General features: G+C 37.0%; 1 protein-coding gene across 2 annotated transcripts in view; it reads left to right on the forward strand.

Annotated features, from left to right (window-relative positions):
* Positions 1-20209, forward strand: part of LOC111416631 (short spindle 3) — a 54108-nt gene that overhangs the window by 32805 nt on the left and 1094 nt on the right. For both annotated transcript variants that reach the window (XM_023048695.2, XM_023048696.2), the window contains exons 6-8: positions 8840-9005; positions 9063-9254; positions 19812-20018. In XM_023048695.2, coding sequence (XP_022904463.1) covers positions 8840-9005; positions 9063-9254; positions 19812-20018 — 565 coding nt within the window. The remainder of the gene's footprint in view (positions 1-8839; positions 9006-9062; positions 9255-19811; positions 20019-20209) is intronic.

A 20209-nucleotide genomic window follows, 5' to 3' on the forward strand; every position in this document is an offset into this window, starting at 1 on the left:
TTTAGGCAGATTTTGTAGTATTTCCCCAGTTATCTTATCAAATCCTGGTATCTTTTTTGGGTAAAAGTAGTCTTTAATGTCTTTGGCTACCTTTCTCGGGTAAGTAGGTTGCATATCTCTTCGTCATTCTGAATGAAGTTTTCCTTCATTACTTCGTGTTCCTTTTCTTCATTAACCTGATAAGTTTTTTCGAGGTGATTTTTACAGGTAAGTTTTTTATTGACTTATCCATTTTTCATATTCAATTCTTAGTGGAAGGATCTGCCCAATAGATCTTTCAATTTCTTTATTGCTTTCCAAAAGGAGTATAGTCTGTCGCTGGTAAATTCATTTAGTGCTTTAGTCCTTAGTTTTCTTTTTTCAGATATTATTGTTGTCTAATTTCGTTTGGACAGGTATTGCTTGCAACTCTTCTTCTGAGTATGGGAGGCTATTCCCAAGCTGTCTGTTGTATGTTTTTGGCAAACACTTCCACATATTCATCAAGCTGTTGGTTATTTTTTAATGGAACTGTAAGATTAAATTTTTCTTCAAGGCTCGAGGCGAAGCTTTCTCAGTCCATATACATATGTATTACATGCTAAAAAAATTGCAACACCTCGCTAAAGATGAGTTACCAAGCTGTAATCTTAACAAAACAACTGGATGCATGCAGAAAGTTGGTGATAAAAACATCATATCGATACACAAAGAATTATAAGTTTTTATATGTTTTTTTTTTTGCTGTGAAGCAGACAATCGTAAATGCCATTTGGTGAGTGAACTTTGTTTCTTCGGGTGTTAATAATGCCTATAATTTGTAGAAGACCGCGGTTTAACCAATTGTTTGACTTTGAAAAGAGCGAATTGTTGGCCTGCACAAGACAGGTATTTTTACTGAAATTGGTCAAAGATGGAGTCGAAACCTTTCAACAGTACTTCGAGCATGGACTGAGTGGTCTGAAGAACAAAATCAAGATCATCGTCCTGAAGCGACTAACAAACGTGAAGACCGTCGCCTTAGACAAATGAATCTTAGAGACAGATTTGGTTCTTTACTTGTAATTGTTGTTGACTGGATGAGAGATCTGAGGCAGATAGTATCGCGGAGAACAGAAAAATTTCATCTTTTAATCTTCACTCATACCGACCTTTACAATGTCTTCCTTTCACACAACTTCACAAAAGAGCCAGACTTCTATGGTGCCCAGAAAAACAACGTTGGATCGATGAATGGGATCACATAATGTTTAGCGACGAATCCCAGTTCGGTTTGGTACAAAATGATCGATGGGTAATGGTAAGAAGATTCCGTGGCGAGCGGCGCAGTTTAGATTTTGCCCTTCGAGGTCACAGCGGCCAAACACCTGGTAAGTGGTGCTACATCGTTGGGTATACTCACCTCTAGTTGTCATTCCTGGCAGTTTAAATGCACACCGATACCCAGGCTAAACGAACGCCCGACATCATGTTCCTGCAGAATGACGCCCAACTTCATATCGCCCACATCTGTCAGAACTTCCTACACGAGGAAGGAGTAGCAATTCTCCCTTGGCCTGCTCGCTCTCCGGATTTAAACCCGATTGAGCATGTATGGTCGGTATATAAGGCGTTTACCACAAGCAGCAAACACCTTGCAGGAACTTCGTCATCATTTACAGCAAGCTTGGGATGAGATTCCATAAGATACCATGATCATGCATAGTTAGACAATGCATAAACAATCGTGAAGATGTAACATTTTATTGTATAAGTTGTTGGTATTTTTTTTTTCTTCAATTGTTATGATTCACTACTGAAATAAATACAAATTACTTGTAAAAATTTCAGCTTTTTGGCTCAGCTTTTTCGAGGTGTTGCAATTTTTTGGCACGTAGTATATTATTTATTGACTAACGCAGGGTTAGTTGGTTTCCATATAACCTTTTGTCTGAGAGTTAGATTAATTGCAAACTGATTTGAGTCTATATCCCACTTCTCTTTTACTTGTCTATAGTCTATGAGTACCTTTTTGTAGCTGCGTACAGTTCTTTGTGTTTTGCCACCTCCAATGTCATATCTATCGCCTTATTTCTTAAAAAAATCGAGATATTGGACTTTTTTCAATAAGTACCTTTTTCTTCTTACATCTTCTGGTGTATTCCCTAGTTCTTCGTAATGTGAGATATTTTCTTTGACTATTATTGCTCTGCCTCCTCTGGCAGGGTTATCTGGATGAGCTTTATGATAAACTTTGTAGCCTTTGAACTTAATGTAGGATTCCTTTGCGCATTGAGTTTCGTTTATATTATTATTGTTTCTATATCAAGGATTTGTAGTTCGGGTTGGTGTTTAAGCAATCCGTTCGCAATCCTGTTCATAATTAGCAACTCATTAACCATTTCTAGATTTAGGAATACCTCCTAGCTTGCTATACTTTAGCTTATTCATCTTTCATCAAGGCTTTTAATTAAACTTGCTCGCGCGTTTAATTTGTTTAGAATTCACTTTGTGAAGTGCTTTCTTTTACGTTGTCCATCTGTATTTTAATATTTTACTGTATGTTAAGTTTGGTTTTTTGCGTTGTTCTATATTCTGAATTCTCTGTAATTCTTTTGATATACTACATCCACGATAATTGGCTTAGCCATACTGAACACATTGTAATTTATAGTTTGTTGACTCCTTACAATTTTTTGTATCATATTCCCGAAGGCATTTGAGTGCTGTTTTTACACTGGGAATCACAGTATTAAAAAATGGTGAAATCTGAAACCATCTTTCGATGTAATTGAGCGGACGAAACTGGAACTAAGAGTATAAAAAGTACGGATTTGGGTCCGCCCCCTAAAACTCCACCAAAACTCTTCTCGCTCCCCTAGGCGGGTTTAAAAACGACTGGCTGCAACAGTTCGCAAAGTTCACTTTAAAATTCCACCCTCAAACGAGATGTGGCGACCCCGCTTCCCCTTTTTTCTGAGGAGCAGGCGCTAATACACGTAATGCGTCCGGGTTCATTTATATCAACGCACCCCTTTTTTGAATAAAAAGAATATAAAATATATTTATAACACATACGAGGTTTTTTAATATGTCACTTTTTATTTAGTGAAACACTAAATAGAATGTAGTACATAAACCCGGAGATCCATCAACTCCTTTTAGCTTTTAAACTCAATGTGTTAACAACTAATAAACAAACCGACGTTCAAAGTTTGCGGCCTCGGGTTTATGATGGTTTGTTTATAAGTTGGTAGTAAAAACAAAAATGATTCCGCCGCCTGGTGATTGACTCTGTAAATAAACAATTGGCCCGCTACCGAAAACGGGATTAATGTGAAGTTTCATAAAGCAGTAGAGGCGTCAAGATACGATGACATGAAACGTAAACCGTTCGTTCGTTCGCCCACGCGTATTCAAGTGGCGCCACCACTCAATCGAAATTGTATTTTAGATTGTTTGCTGTGCCCTCGTCCTATTTTATATTAGCAGTAGCTAAATTTGCATGCAAACGTAAAGAATATATGTATAACTCTGAGAGTGAAAGGACTGCAACCTATTTTATCGACGTCGTCGTGGAAAAACGCACACATGTCATGTACCAGACGTCTCTTAGGACCCCCTACCCCCACCAAAAATGGGGGTAACTCCCCTTCTATAAACACGCCAAAGCTTCGGACGCACTGACGCGGTCCAGATTTCTGTCGAAAGCCAGCATCAGACTCTATTCTTATCCCGAAGCTTTTCACTCTCTATATGTATCACGGCGCAAGGTTCTACACACGTCAAATTGTGAATAGAGGCAGCGGGGGCGAAAGGTGAAATAAAAAGAAAAAGAAAATAAGAAATGAAATGGGAGGAAATGCGCTCTATTTACAATAGGGGTGGGGTAATGCACTTGTTATTTCATGACGTCGTCTGCATCAATGATGATGATGGTGGATGGCAGTTTCTCCCGTGTTTATCCAGATGGGCGATGCGTGAATTAATTGATATTAAAATCACCCACCCTCTATGGTCTTAAAGGGGAGTGGTAAGGTGATTGAAAATCGTTGGTATTAAATCGGCTTAAATGCTTTACTTCAACAGAATTGAAATGTTATTACTTTGCATTACAGTAAAACTTCGATACAACGGACCTTGTTAGAACGGATTTCAGATATAATGAACAAAATATTTAATGCATCATGATAGAATCCAACTCAGGTTATTCCTTATGTTGCTCTACTCTATGTCCATATACAGTGAATTTTATTTAAGATGCAATATACAAAAATATATTTCCATAGAAACCAGGGTGTACCTATTTACTTTGTCTCACATAAAATGCAACTTCTCAATATAATTTGACATTATAGTAAAACCTCGATATAACGGGGAACAATACGGGGAACGCACTGTCCGTTATAGCTCAATAAAAATGTACAACAATTTAGCACTGAATAATAAATAAAAGTAGGCTAACACTAACACTAGACCTAGAATTAGAAACATTTTGTTTTGCCGTAGGTATCTTAAGACGGCTAAATCTAAATGTTTCTATATTTAGATCTGATGTTAGTTCTACAGTGGTAGTGGTACTGACAGTGGTAATAGCGTAAGTAGCGCTAGTTAGCGTAAGATATCACTATGTTACATATTTTGATTACACTAAAACTAGAATTAACACTATCACTAGAACTAACACAAGATGTGCGGCTAAATCCGAATTTTTCTAGTTCTCGGAGTAGTTTTGTGTCACTACCAGAACTATTCCCGCTTGATGTCTCTTCCTGTGGATCCATAGTTGCAACAGTTTGTAATAATTCCTTTAGTTCAGAATATCTAACCGTAATGTACAACAATGACATAACAAGAAGCACACAACTATTATGTCGCTTCTGCCCTGATAGAAGTTTTTTTATAATACCTGTTTATAGCAAGAGTGCATCCGATGTGACAGGCAGTTGTAACTGGATAAAAGATAAATGACATATTATAATCAAAAAAATTAACTACAAAACAAATACCATTCAATATCAATATATGCAATATATTATGGTTTTGGGTGACTTTAATGTTCCATCATATGCGAATCCTGACGGAAGAGATCGCCTTGGTACAGCTCTCTTAAATTATGAATCATTTAACAACTTCACTCAGGCAAACAATGTCCATAACACAATAGCCGCTTATTGGACCTGATATTTTGTAACTTCCCTTGTGTAGTCTCCAGAGATTTGGACCCTATTGTGGTCGAAGATCGCCATCATCCTGCACTTCAAATGGTATTTTCTTGTTTAGAATCTACTTCGCCTGAATTCCAAGCTACATCTAGTGTGCCTACTTATAACTTTAAGCGAGCGAATTTTCCGTTGCTCTACAATTTGTTAAGCTCTACAGATTGGTCAATAATTTATAATGAACCGGATGTGGACGTTGTTTGCGCAACATTTTATGACCTCATTTATAAAGCATGTGATATCGCTGTGCCAAAATTTTGATTTTTGCAGCATGGAGAAACGAAATACCCGCTCTGGTTCACATTAGAGAGGCTCTTCGGGTTAAAGGAAGCATACATAAGAAATATAAAAAGTATCGAACCGCTTATTATTTGGAATTCAAGCATCAACGAATGCTCACCAAAACTATGATAAACGCTGCTTACAAACAATATATAACTGATACTGAGAATGCAATTTGTAGTGAGCCGATGGGCTTTTGGGGCTATGTACAATCCAGAAAGGGCTCTTCACGGATACCTGGTATTATGAACTACAGGCAAAATGAATACACTACGAGTTCCTCGATTGTTGACGGGTTCGCTGAATGTTTTGGTTTTCGGATCCTCACAATTTGTCCGGTTCTGGGTTGACATTGGACCAAACCCTTCACATCTGTGATTTCCTTCTCGAGGATGTAAATTCGGCGTTGCGACATGCCAAAAATAAACTTTCCACGGGAGTTGATGGTATTCTCAGCTTCTTGCTAAGAGATTGCGCCGCTATTTTTGATACGCCTCTCCTGTATCTTTTCAACTTAATTCTCAAAAACTGCAAGATGCCTACACTGTGGAAAAAAGCCTTTATTTGTCCAATCCACAAGAAGGGCGACTTTAGGAACATTGAAAACTAGCGACCTATTTCGTTACTGTGTGCATCTACGCACATATTAAGCCCTACATAACACCCTTCCAGCATGGTTAGCATGTGCTAGATGATAGAGGCCAAGTAGATGTTGTTTACCTAGATTTTCAGAAGGCCTTTGATCAGTTGGATCATTATGTGTTGTTGCGCAAGTTGAGTTCCGTTGGATTTAGTAAACCTTTGAACTCCCTTATGAAGTCTTACCTTCGAGGTAGAGAGCAGAGCGTCAGATACTTCAACTGCAGTTCGTATCCTATTCGGCCAACATCGGGAGTGCTTCAAGGTTCAAACCTGGGTCCACTTCTATTTCTCATCATCATCAATGACATCACAGACTCCATTGATTGCGGTAAACAACTTTTTGCTGATGACCTAAAAATTTTTACCTCAGTTTGCTCTTCAGCGGATAGTGTTGTTCTTCAGAGTAGTAACGCGACAATTACTATTTCAGGCGAAGATTGGAACAGTATTCGACCTGTTAGTAGAATTTATAAGGGTAGGGCGTATAATGTGTTAAGACAAGGCTGGACCCAAGGACTGTAGAATCTAACAGGACTGCTACATCCATTGTATTTTTGTAGTCCACTAGGGATTGGTTGCCCGCACTCTACGTCACACTATTTGCCACGCCTGGTAACTGTCTGCGTTTTTAGAGGTTATATGATAGACATTAATACGTCTAAAAACATAAAACTTCAAAAATAATATGAATACGTTTAGTATATAGCCTCTAAAAATACACAGCAAACGCATAGACCATAACAACAGCTGGGCGTGGAAAATGGTGTGACGTAGTTTGCGGGCAGGTTGTCACAACAATGGATGTAGCAGTCCTGTTAAATTCTACTGTCCTTGGGCTGGACCGATCTAATGCAGAAACAATTGTGGCAAGAACATCGGCTGCCATGTTGCTATGCTTGCAAAAATCCAACAGTTAACTTAAATCCAGGAGAACCATGGTTAACCATGGATTAAAGGTTTATGTATCGAATGTGGTGTAGGAATTAATTTGTACGCGCCAGATCAACCAATAGATGACCATATCACGGTGCAAATTTCAACAAGTGATACAAAAAATATTAAGCATAAAAAAAGCGTCAATTAAGAGGTGTACTCAGAACTCAACAAGTAATAAAAGAAGCCAATGAACTTATGGATTTTGAAGATAAAGTTCCCGCGCATTTGTACGCGATCAACGAATTATCAACGATTCTCTATCGAATTCCATCGATCGTTTTGCGATATCTGTATTACTAACGGACATACACACTTTCAACACTTTCAGCGGTATTCTGAAACATCAAAAAATCGCTGTATTTTGGAACAGGTTGAGGTACAAACGAAATCGAAAGTGGTACAAACTGGTACAAACGATTCTCTACCGAATGGTACTAATATATAAAACCTAATAAAATATTGTAAACTCGGGTTCCAGGTTCACAGAGCTCCGTTTTTGAGGAAAAAATTGATTAAAATTTGTAAACTAGTATAATTAAACTGATAACGAAACTCCATAGCAAGGCGATGGACATCGATGCCAACATCTTAGTTTTACTGTACTTCCATTTGTACTGCTTTTAATAGCATAAAAACGCAGTTAGTAAATTTGTTATAATTAACAATCTAAATCAGAGAAATAAATTAATGCAATAACGATTGCATAACCGCAGCACAAAAAAAAACACACGCATGTTGATAAACTTGGAGTCGAAAGTTACGAGTTTTGAACTCGTCGTAATCTAGTTAATTGTGACCGGACCCACTTAGAAAGCGAGTGCCCCATAAATTTCTCGGCCACTAAACACAAGAAAATCGCTGCCGTCTTCGCCGCAAAGATCTAAACGCACAACCTAAATCTTGAGGTAATTTTGTTGTCGTCGCCACCACTTCTCTTCCCTTTACCCACATCATTTCGAAAAGATCTAAATGCGACATACTGTATGTAGTGGTGCGTGTGTGATATGTGTGTTGTGTTCTAATTGGAAAGAAAGCCAATCTGCTAATGGGGAACGCCAACTGCGACCACCGCAGTGCGCGAATTCGATTACGGCGAGCGACGGACGCCCAACAACGACGACGACGACGTCGACGACGTTTATCACAATTAGGTGGTCGTAACGATACCATTGCCGGACGAAACGTACACACCCTCGTACGGTGGTAATAGCGATATCTTTTCGTGGTACTAGAACTAGGTACAAGGAAAGTCCACGACCCGTGGAAAATATAAGAGTGGATGTTTGGAGTGTTCTAAGGAAATTGTATATAAACTTATATGTGGATAAAAGAAAGACAAAAGAAACTAAAGGTGAAACAAAAAGATAATAAAAATTGTATTGAATTAACTTTATAAAGTAAAAATTTTAATTAACGTTATAATTTGCAACTAAATCATTGATTTTTGTGTGCATTATTCTCGATATCAATTTAGTTGGTAGTATTTGTTTAGGGGGTTAGAAAAACGAAATGGGTGTGGGTTAGGTTTGAAAGGACCGCGGCGGGGTGCGAGATAATCAGCCGTACACGTGACACGTCTCAGATGTGATTATACCGACATGTGTGGGAGGTCCCATAAGCGACTGCCATTCGGGGCCGGCTCCAAAAAGAGTGACTCGCTCCCAAGTGCGAATGGCTAAGTGGCCTTCTCTTATCTGATAGCCTGGGAGCTAAAACGGATGCGACACTTTAACTTGATGATTGATACAAAACAGTTTATTTTTCATTCAAAATAATTTTTCTTCGTTTTTTATTTTCAGTTTTGCAGTTTGTTTGGGGGTAGTTGAACAATTATCGATGTGTTGTTTATCCGTTCGTGGTCCGGTTCACGATGTACCAGCGGCGTGTTCATTCCTTTTGGCAGCTTTAGAGTTTTTGGCAGCGTTAGCGGATCATTGTCCTGAAGACACCGATCCAACCCATTTGGTAAGATTAAAAAATTAGGCAAATTATAGAATTTTATTCTTTTTTATTAATTTATAGGTTGGTACTTTACATGGTACTGAGCTTATGGGAGCCGTTTCAATGTTGTACGGTTCTTTACTTCCACCGGATTCCTCACCAAGAATCGAAGGTCAAACACCACCTTTAATTCCAAATCCTTGCCTCAATTTAGCAATCGCTACATTTAAATTTTTAAAGCGAGTTGCTGAACTAGATCTGAAGAAATTCCAGGTATTTATTTTTATAATTTTTTTAAATACTGTTTTATTGTTAAATGTAAATAGATATTTACATAAAGAGACGAAGTTTAGTATTAAGAATAACCGATAAATTAAAAATAAGTTGTCAAGTCAAAAGTTTCAATACAAAAGTATTTCATATATTGTTGCATCTCAACTACAAGTAACCTTGACTGAACTTAATACGGAGGTGATATTGCCTAATTAAGCCGAGGCGCTACATCTAATACCAATTCAAGTTAAAACTGGTTCATATATCGTTGTGACTTGACCGCAAGCGACCTTGGCTAAACTTGGATTACCTCATTAAATTTGGATACAGAATATATTATGTTCCCTGATCGAACTGAGGTCGCTTGTGACCGAAGCGTTATAATTAATACATATTCTCCCAGAATAGGCTCCTCGCATATTCATTTGCGGCAAAATCAAATACAGGATGTTTATTAAACGCGGCAAAAAAAAGCTTTTAACACCTTTCCGATTACTAAGTCTATTGAAAAGAAATACAGTTTATTTATTATTAATATTTTGTTATATTAATTGAATACATCTCTCGATTGAGTGACGTTTACTTATTATTTTTTTTTATTATTATTTTATTAACTATTGTTAATAAAGTCCTGTACTATTGTAATAAAATCGCTATACGAACGTCGAGATGACTGACATGCAGTTTATTTATGTGCTTGCTGATGGTAATTCATTGAAAAGGCCCATTGAAATGAAGTGGAGGATCAGGAAGGCCAATGACAGTCAGAACGATAGAATTGAAAGAGAATGTGTTGAACATAATATAGGAAGAACCATTTCTACTCGAATAATTGTAAACATTTTGAATATAAGTAATAGGGACTGTTTGGAAAATTCTTAAAAATGATTTGTTGTACTTATACCATTTACAACACGTTCAAGTATTTTTACCTGCTCTTGGACAACTTAGTTTAAGAAAATTTTCAAGAAATGCAATAAGAAATCACAATACCCATGTGTGCGCTGAAGGAAATCCACATGAGCTAAGTGAAGAACGATTTCAACATCAGTTCTCGTTGAACGTTTGGGTTGCAATTATGACTAACTGGCTAGTTGGACCAGTAATTCCTCGTGATTTTTTGACAGTAACATACAGTGTGTCCCCGGATGTATCCCCGTAAGGTATAATTGACGATAAATTTTTGAATTCAAATTCCATCTTTTGCAATTAAAGTCTGGATGTCATAAAACGAAATATAACCAAGTTTTACGTCAAGTGTCCTCAAAGTACCAAAGTTAACGCAAGAAGTTTGTTAACCGTTGCAGGTAAAGTGATCTTTCTGAGCAATGTACAACAAAAGTTGATTAAGATAAAATGTTTGTTATGTTAAATTATAGCGATATGCCGAATTTTATTAAATTAGGATACAAAAGCAAAATGCAGATTTTTAAATCATAAGATTAACAAAACATTTTCGATCTAAACTAAATTAACATAAAAGCTTATTCAATGATATCACCACCAACACTAACACATATAATTCAGCCCTTTTCCGACATTGTTTATAACTTTTTCTAATATGGTCCAACGGAATTTCTCTAATAACAGTTTCAATTTTTTGTTAAACGGTCTAAATTGTTATTAAAATTTTCAGTGTATACTTTCTGTTTTACATAACCCCAAAAATAAAAATCCATAATAGATAAATCCGGACTTCTTGGCGGCCATGGTTGCGGACCATATCTACCAATCAATTTTTTTTCCAAATAACGTATTTAAATAATTTCTAATTAAAATGGTCGAATGTAGGTCGCAACCATCTTGTTGAAAATATAATTTATAGCGTTTTTCTAAATCCACGTAATTCTTTGTAAATGAGATTTACTTATACCGACTTGAACTGCCCTTTTTCTTAACGACACCTTACCGTAATCCATTGCGTTCGTTACTGCAACAATCGACCTCGCATCATATTCATCTAAAAGCTTTTTTTCCTTCATTTTATTTTCCACATTGCCCGTTTCCGAAAATTTTTTAACAACTCTCTTAATTGTTTTTTTATCTACTAAAAATCCAATTTTTTCCTCAAATTGCCTTAAAACTGCATTGTAACTAATGTTCCCCAATCCCATAGCACTGCACTACAAATAATATTTTATGTTGTAATGTAAACATGATCAATTAATATTTGACAATAGGCTAAAGTTAAGCTATCAAATGATAATTGTTAGTTCACTGAGATCATTTGTTTTTATTGTAAAACGGAATATTAGAAAAACATTTTCAAGAAAAAACTCATTTTTTCTTTTATATGCTAAATTAATAAAATTCGACATATCGCTATAATTTAACATAATAAACATTTTATCTTAACCAACTTTTGTTGTACATTGCTCAGAAAGACCACTTTACCTGTAACGGTTAACAAACTTCTTGCGTTAACTTTGGTACTTTAAAGATATTTGACGTAAAACTTGGTTATATTTCGTTTTATGACATCCAGAGTTTAATTGCAAAAGATGGAATTTGTATTCAAAAATTTATCATTAATTATACCTTACGTGGACACAATCCGGGGACACACTGTATGGAGATCGCAGGTTTGGTCGAGGTGGACTTTACTTGTGGCATGTCCGATCCACGGACTTAAACCCCCTGGATTTTTTTCTATGAGGCCATCTTAAATCTTACTACTCCAGTGGAAAATGTGGAAGACTTGCGAAATCGTATAACTGCTGGCTATAATTTAATAAGAAACGATCCTTGTGTTTTTGAAAGGGTTCGTTAATCAATGAGGAGAAGATTGAATTCTTGCATCTTAGCTGTTGGTGGTCATTTTCAACAGTTATTGTAGATTAGGAAGCTTATATTTGTAATTTTTAGTAATAAAGTGTTGTTGTTGAAATCTTTGTTTATTTTTCTGCTTTCTTTCAATGAAGGTTATGGTGGTTTCTTCGAAGCAAACCGGTTTTTCAAAAACTATCAAAGAATAAAATATTCAGAATATTGGTCTCACACCACTCCATTTATATATACAAAAGGAGGCAGCTGAAGTTGATGCAGGGTAACCTCAGAGGACATCTCGATATCCTCAAGGAGCCAAGTCTAAATCACCTGATTGAAATTAAAACGGACATTGTATTCTGTCGGAATAACGACAGAATACAATTTCAACCAGCCGTATAAGGTCATATTTAGAAGCAGGGAGGATAAGGCGAAGGGTGGGCCTCAACTTAAAAGAAAAGCCCTAGCCTGGCATACCGATGCTTCAAAGACAGTTAGATCTGCCCCTCAGCTCGGACATAACCATTTTTCAAGCAGAAGTTCTTGCTATAAACTTCTACACCGATTTGAACCTACAGAAGGGCAGAAAGGTGCATCCATAAACATTTTCACAGATAGTAGGGCCGCCTTAAAGGCAATTCAGGCCTACACCTGTGACTCCGCACTGATCAGAGTGTGTACTAGCAACCAGAGAGAACTCGCTAGGGGCAATGCTGTTACCCTACGGTGGGTTCCAGGTCACAGCAACATTGAGGGCAATGAAAACGCGGACAAGCTGGCCAGAGAGGCAGCGAATATGTCCTTAATTAGACCCCAACCTGGTTGTGGACTACAAAAAAATGACCTAAAACAAATAATCAACAGTTGGGAGGTCTCAAATAGCCTTACGCTGCAAAGGACTTCCAGGTCACAGACAAGCGAAGAGTATGATAACTCCGTCGCAAAAGAAAACCAAAGAGGTTTTATGCCTCAGCAAAGGGGATATAAAGACGCTCTCAGGTTACCTGACCGGCCATGCGCCCCTAAAATACCACCACTTCCACATTGGACAAGCTGAGGATCAAACTTGTCGACTTTGCAACAACGAGTCAGAAACAGCTAAGGCCGTCTAGACACAAAATTTTCGGTAAAGCTCACTTGACACCTACCGACATAAAGGTTCAAGACCTCAGGGCAATACTAAGGTTCATCAAGGACCTACATTTGCCCTAAACTTTTGGAGGGCTAAAGTTACAACAGATCTTATAGGTCGCGGTAACGAGAGGGGCCGCTCCCTTCAGCCCGGCAACGATAATAATAATAATTGTTAGAATAGTCCAAAGAGTAACCACTTAAATTTTTGCCGCATGTTTAATAAACACCTGTATACAATTTTTGACCTCGTAAAATTCCATAGCAATAATTATTAAGGCTCCCATCAAATGATCCCATTTCATAAAAATAATAAAAAATGGCTAAAGTTGTGAAACATTTATTTATTATTATAACAAATAATTGTTTAACTAAATGTTCTTATGATAATGAAAATTGCTTTTAAATTAAGTTATTATTATTCGTCGTCCAGTTCATAACCTAAGAAAAGGTCTTCTGGATTGTCGACAGCACGACTTTCTCTTCTTGGGAAACCTAACACCTTGTGAATTGACTAGAAATTTTGCCATATGTTTTAAGTCGTTGTATTTAGCAATACTGATTGGTAGGGGCTAGTTCGTGGCTTCCCTTTGTTTTTACCTCTTGAGATTACCACATAACATTTTTCTTCATATAGTGTCCAAAAAACGTGTTGCGGTAAAAAATCAATTTATCTTAATCCTTATAGAATTTTAATGCATCACATAGCCCTAATTGGAAAAGGGTATTTAAGCTTATAACAAGGTTTATATTAAATTAGTCTAAGATTTGAATTAAGTCTGATCGCAATTAATAACTCGCAATTGTGTTGGTTTAGTTCCTCTATTTCTTATTACCTCCTTCCACTCTTCAGGCAGTTCAACATTGGCTTTTTGGTTGATGAAACTCATGTTCTGGTAGCATTCAATGTAAGAGTGACCTTGAACAGGGAACAAAACTTTCACACAATCCAATCTTCGTTTCTTTGAAACTAGATAATGGAGAAGCGAAACACCGTATAATTTTTATTTTTCCTCCGCAGGAATCTCAAAAACATAACAAGTTCTTGAACTGTGTCCAAAAGGTAATGATTGATAAAATGATCCAGCGTTGAACATACGTCATCACTTCTTTTCTTCGCAACAGTTTCATCGTACGTATAAAATACCGATTCACTTGTTGAGAGATCGTGGATATTGAAGGACTTCTACTCCTTCTGCCTCCGGTAATAAACACTATTACAATAGCCTCCTTGTGTTTGTCTTTAGGTTTATGAAGAACCTCTTCAAGGAATAAAATTTTTCTACTTTTTTTTAAATGAAGGTTATGGTCAAGTTCGAGTTTGGCCAGATTTTTATTTTCTCTACTTAACACTGTTTAGTCCTCCTGTAAGAGATGCCTTTTGAATCATGAAAGCATCGCAGATACTGCATGTGTCTTTCCTTGGTTAGACACGTGATTTTTTTGATGACTAACATTAAACATCCGATGAAGTTTCGAAAAAAAAGTAACTAATGAATTAAGTTTTCAGGTAAATAAATCTTATTGGTATCTTTAAGGGAATAGCGTGACTTATGGCCTCTCAAAGACATGATAAAATCGTACAGAAGAGTGATAGTATCATTACTGCGTTTATGTAGTAGTTCTCACTCAAATTTTGTTGAATAGTTTGAACCCTACGACCTGTTATGCCATGTGCAGACAAAAATGCCTTATAATATACTTGTATGTCTTCGTAATTGTTATCTTTTTTCGCTCTCAACCTGTACGAGTATCTAATTATTGGAACAGTTGCCAAGTAGCCAGGTAACAATTTTGCTCATCAAAAGTTAGCAGGCTGTTGAATCCTTTTATAATTCGCGTGTTTTCCTCCACAACATTGTCAAAACATTTAAGTCTGAACAGTTACAACTATTATCTATCTCGTGTGACATAAGTCTTAACTTTGTAGACTGAAATGCTTTGCACTGAAATTCTCTAGAATTCAGTCAGCTAAACACTTAAATGACTATGATTTGGAAGCGGAGCACAACATTTACTAACCTCGGATTAATTTAGGTTAATTTAACTACCGAATGTTTACCCTAGTTACTGGACAAGTAGCTCACTGCTTATATTAACGGACTGAACTTTGCTCTAGGGACATTCATCGCTTTTCCCCAAGACGTATGGGACTATCGTTATTCTTCTCACTTACTTTTTATTTTAAAATGCGTTTTAAGAGGACTAATTTATTATTCCTCCTTACTCTTTCTAGATATCGATAGTACACCTCACAAACCAACAAATGTCACTACTTTTGTCTTAAAATGGACTATCATCGTTTTTTTCCCTAACCCTTCATATTCTTATGCTTCACTACTTAAAATGGAGATAAGATACTTAATTAAGCCAAGGTCGTTAGTGGCCGAGATGTCACATCTAATACCATTTGAAGTTAAAACTGCTTCCCATATCATTATGCCTCCACCGCAAGCGACCTCGGCTAAGCTTAGATTGCCCAATTAAATTTAGACACAGAATATAAATAGTTATAATTAATCAGTTTCCTCACATATTGTTATGACTTACAATAAAAAGTAATGAACATCTTCTTGATAAATTCAATTTTACTTGGATTTTTCTTCAATGGTCTACAATGGTTGAAACCTACAGAACTTACAGAGGGTGCTGTATCTCCTTAACAGTTAATTTTCTCATTGCGTTTCGTAAAACATGGCAATTTTCCAGATGACTCTTGTTGTTACATATGCGTCGAATATAGTGTTATTAAAAATCGCTTGAGGAGCATTACAGATTATGTAAGATAACTTTATCTTACGTATTTTGGCATGAATCTCAGATACCAAGACAAATCGTGGACTCCTTGTAAAATTTGTGTCTTCTTCTTCATGTAGCGCCTCCGTTCCACCTTGGCTATCATCACTGTTATTTTAACTTTAACGCTGCAGCCTTGAATAGGTCAGAGATTGAACCATTTTCATATAGCAGTCTTTTAAAAAGTTTGTAGACCATGCATAGAATTTCTCTGGTTTTAAATTGGTGACAACTTTTGCCTTCTTAAGTTGATGGAGATCATTTCCAGCCTGAGGGATATCCGAGAAGAACTTTGCAAGTCTTAGTAAATCTGCCACTATGCCTCAAAAACTCAACATGAATGGCATCAAAGTCAGGAAGGAGCTTTTCCTGTTTTCATTTCATTCAGGACTTCCGGATTTCTTCACAGGTGAAGGGGTTGGAATATTCTGTTTCAAGTGTACAAAAGAATTTTAAAGTATTGAGATCTTTTTTCAATAAATCACACAAGATAGAAAGAGCTGGACAAAAAAATACAAGACGCCTATGTTCAGCAATGGACGATACGAGCTGAAGGATGATGATGATTTATTGTGAATCATATTTTCGATCGAGATGTTGATTACTAAAAATGGCAATTAATTCTTGAGATAATTCGATGTGTTTGATTAAGTTGTTTTAAACTAAAGTTCTTTGGTCCAAACTTTCGATTGTGATGGATATTTTGAGATCTTGATAATTCCTTGCGAGGTATTTTCGCGTTTTAGTGAAATTCGAAAAAGATTTCGAATTATATCTCTATATAAAAGTAAATTATCTGCAATAAATGGTGGATGTAAACCTTTCAATGTACTTGAGCAATACGAGCAATCTCCTCTTGAATCGCTTGTCGTAGGGCTGGCAGAGTCTTCGGATGATGTTTGTAAACTTCAGTCTTAAGAATCCTCCATGAAAAAAGTCACAGGGAGTAAGGTCTGGAGATCGTGCATGCCAGTGGATGTCTTCGCGCAAAGACATCAAGCATTCTGGAAACAGCTACCTCAGTTCTTGAAAATTTTACCTGCTTGTGTGAGCACTGGCCCCGTCCTGCTGAAACCACACATCCTGTTGAATCTGCAGCGCATTGAGTCGTGGTGCCATAAAAGTTTGAAGCATTTGAATGTATCGATCCGAGTTAACGGTCACTGTCACTCCTCCTTCTTCAAAAAAGTACGGGCCGATGACAACTTAATTTACCACTAATAGCAGCAATACCTTGCTTCCTTGCAATAATATGGCGTCAGATTTGGCGGGATACCGACACTGATAATAAAACTTAAACTTCCCCCCTCCAGCATCCTTCCCAACCGTTACCCCCCTCCTAGAATTAATACTCACTTTTCTACAGGTAAACTAAAGTAGGGAAGGAGTTTTGCCGCACCCTGTAGAATCTTGACTTTGTACAGATTTGGTTAATGACTTATCAATGGGGTTTTTATATAATATTCCACGAGCTTTATTGGATTTCGAGATGCTGATTTAATAAAGACTTAACTTTGTACAGATTTGATTTGTTAGAAACATGGCGAAAACTTGATGGCGCGACGTCTGATGCAGTCTTGATGGAGACAACATGATACAGGTATAATAAAAATATAAATATACAAAAAAACAATGTTGGTTATCGTAGCAACGAAACTAAGAACAATACAAACAAACAAATATAGTCAGAGTATACGCCATAGTTAACCAGGAAACTTTTATTTGAAACATTTCTCATTTAAATTACAAGTGGCGTATTTACTAGCTATATCCGAGGTCGCTTACGGGCGAGGCGCTACATTAATTCCAGATCTCTACAGAACTATTCCATTTTCAAGGGTATATAAACTAATTGAGCCAAGGTCGTTTGCGGGCGAGGCGTTACATTAATCCCAGGTCGATACAGAAGAACATACAGAGAAATACGAATTTGAAACTTGTTTTGTTATTGCTCGTAGAGGGCGCTAGATACACATTGCACGTTTGAGATATCAAGTCATGACTATTTTGTCAGTTGAGGTATGGTGAATTTTCATTTCCCATTCTTTCTGACTCACCCTGTATAAGGGTGGGCAAACGGTCGATCGCGAAAAATTAAAAAATCTATTAACCTCACAGCAACTTTTATTTCAAAAGCATCAATCCAAAATGGCAACTGAAGCATCTTATGTCATAACATACGCAGAACACAGATAATACAGATACTTTCGTCGTATTGAAGATATAAATAAAAATGTAATTCGACAATTTGAGGATGACATACAAAGTTGCCGTTTTTTTTGTTGCAGTTTGACGAATCAACAGATATCGTTGATATTGCACAATTAATTGCAAATATGTTTGTTATGTAGACTGTAGACTGATGAGCAGGGGAGCCAGCACCAATCGATCACCTTTGTAGAATTCCATTGTTCAGTTTCATTTTTGTAACTCTTGATGACTTTAAAGCATCTTTTAGGTAGCATTGATAACATTAGTAATCTTTCCGCATGGAATAACTCGCATTAATTTATATATTAACCCTTATGTATATAATTTATATGAAAAGTAGATGTTTTTATTTGCTTTTGTAAGCCTGTTTCCACATAGTTAGTCAGTGCAAGTACTTCGTCTGTGCAACTGAGGTTCTACAGGGGAATCCTGCTTATTGTAGTATTGTTAGGGCAATTCTGTCATATAGCAGTCTTTTAAAAAGTTTGTAGATCATGCTTAGAATTGGACACTTTCCCTGGTTTTAAAATGGCGACAACTTTTGCCCTCTTAAGTTGATAGGGATCCACATTTCCTCACAGGTGAAGGGGTTGGAATATGCTGTTTCAAGTGCAGAGAAGAATTTTAAAGTATTGAGATCTTTTTTCAACAAATCACGCAAGATAGAAAGAGCTGGACAAAAAATACGAGAACCTATGTTCAGCAATGGGCAATACAGGTTGGAGGATGATGATGATTCATTGTGAATCATATTTTCGATCGAGATGTTTTAAACCAAAGTTCTTTGATCCAAACTTTCGATTGCGATGGACATTTTGAGATCTTGATAATTCTTTGCGAGGTATTTTGGCGTTTTAGTGAAATTCGAAAAAGATTTCGAATTATATCTCTATATAAAAGTAAATTCCATTGCTGTAAATGCCACATTTAACACCAATTGTCTGCAATAAATGGTGGATGTAAACCTTTCCACACACACACACTGTATAAAGTTTAAATGTCAATTGAAAATCGGTTCGAATACTGCGATATCGTATTCGCGTCATTGTTTATTCTGCGTAATTACGTACAAACATGGGTGTATAGCGGTGGCGGTACGAGAGGCTCGTTTGAGAGGAGTAGTAGCATTGCACGGGCGGTGCCCATCGGGGGCAAAACAGAGCAAACAGAGATGGTCCTATCGTTGGCGAATTAACTTCGACTCGCTGTGCACAAAGCTAATTTCCAATTGCGGACAAGATGATTCAATTAAAACACAACGGCCGCTGTAAATATAGTTAGAGGCCGATCTGCAAACAGAGGGCGATTCCACGATGCTCACGGGAACTCCTCTCAAACCCTCCCTCTCTCTTTAAATCGCTCCGTCTCTCCAATTTGATTATTAACTTCCACCCGAGATTTTAATAATTTTAATTTGCTATTCAAAATATTTTAGATTGAATCCATTTTCTTTTTTACCATGAAATATTCTCACGAAGTTAATCCGTTTACTAACCGCTGCGTATACGCACTGTCCCTTTCGAGTACTCTCTTGGGACAAACAGAAAAGGAGCATAATCCCTCGGGGTTTTGCCCCCAAAAAGCTATAATCACCGAATCTAATTGATTCAAATCGATACCACCACAGCTTCGTATTTCTTGTTTATGTTTCAGGAAGCTTTAGGAGCCGAAGGAATTTCGTTACAATTCCGCCACATAGCTAACCATTTAATTTGGTGTTGCGCTTCCCCGGATACTTCCGGTTTATCGCCGTCATCGAAAGGAAATCAAAGTTCTCAAATCCTGGAGCTACACCAACAATTACTACACGAAGTTATATACGTCATCGGGTACTTTGTCGTAAAAAACCACGAGAATCAAGTAAGTTTAATTAGAAATTAGGTTAGATTTTTTCAAGACAGGATTTTTCGATTCCTTCGGGAAAAGTTGTTATCGTCTCCGACTCTTGGAGTTCGGTCGCATTCCTTACTCCGCAGTCCCGCCGCCGTCATTAAGATAGGGAGGCGCCAGCAGTCGGAGAACGAAAACTTATTGAAGAAGAAGAACGAAAC

The sequence above is a fragment of the Onthophagus taurus genome, chromosome 7, assembly GCF_036711975.1.
Source record: "Onthophagus taurus isolate NC chromosome 7, IU_Otau_3.0, whole genome shotgun sequence".
NCBI lineage: Eukaryota > Metazoa > Arthropoda > Insecta > Coleoptera > Scarabaeidae > Onthophagus > Onthophagus taurus.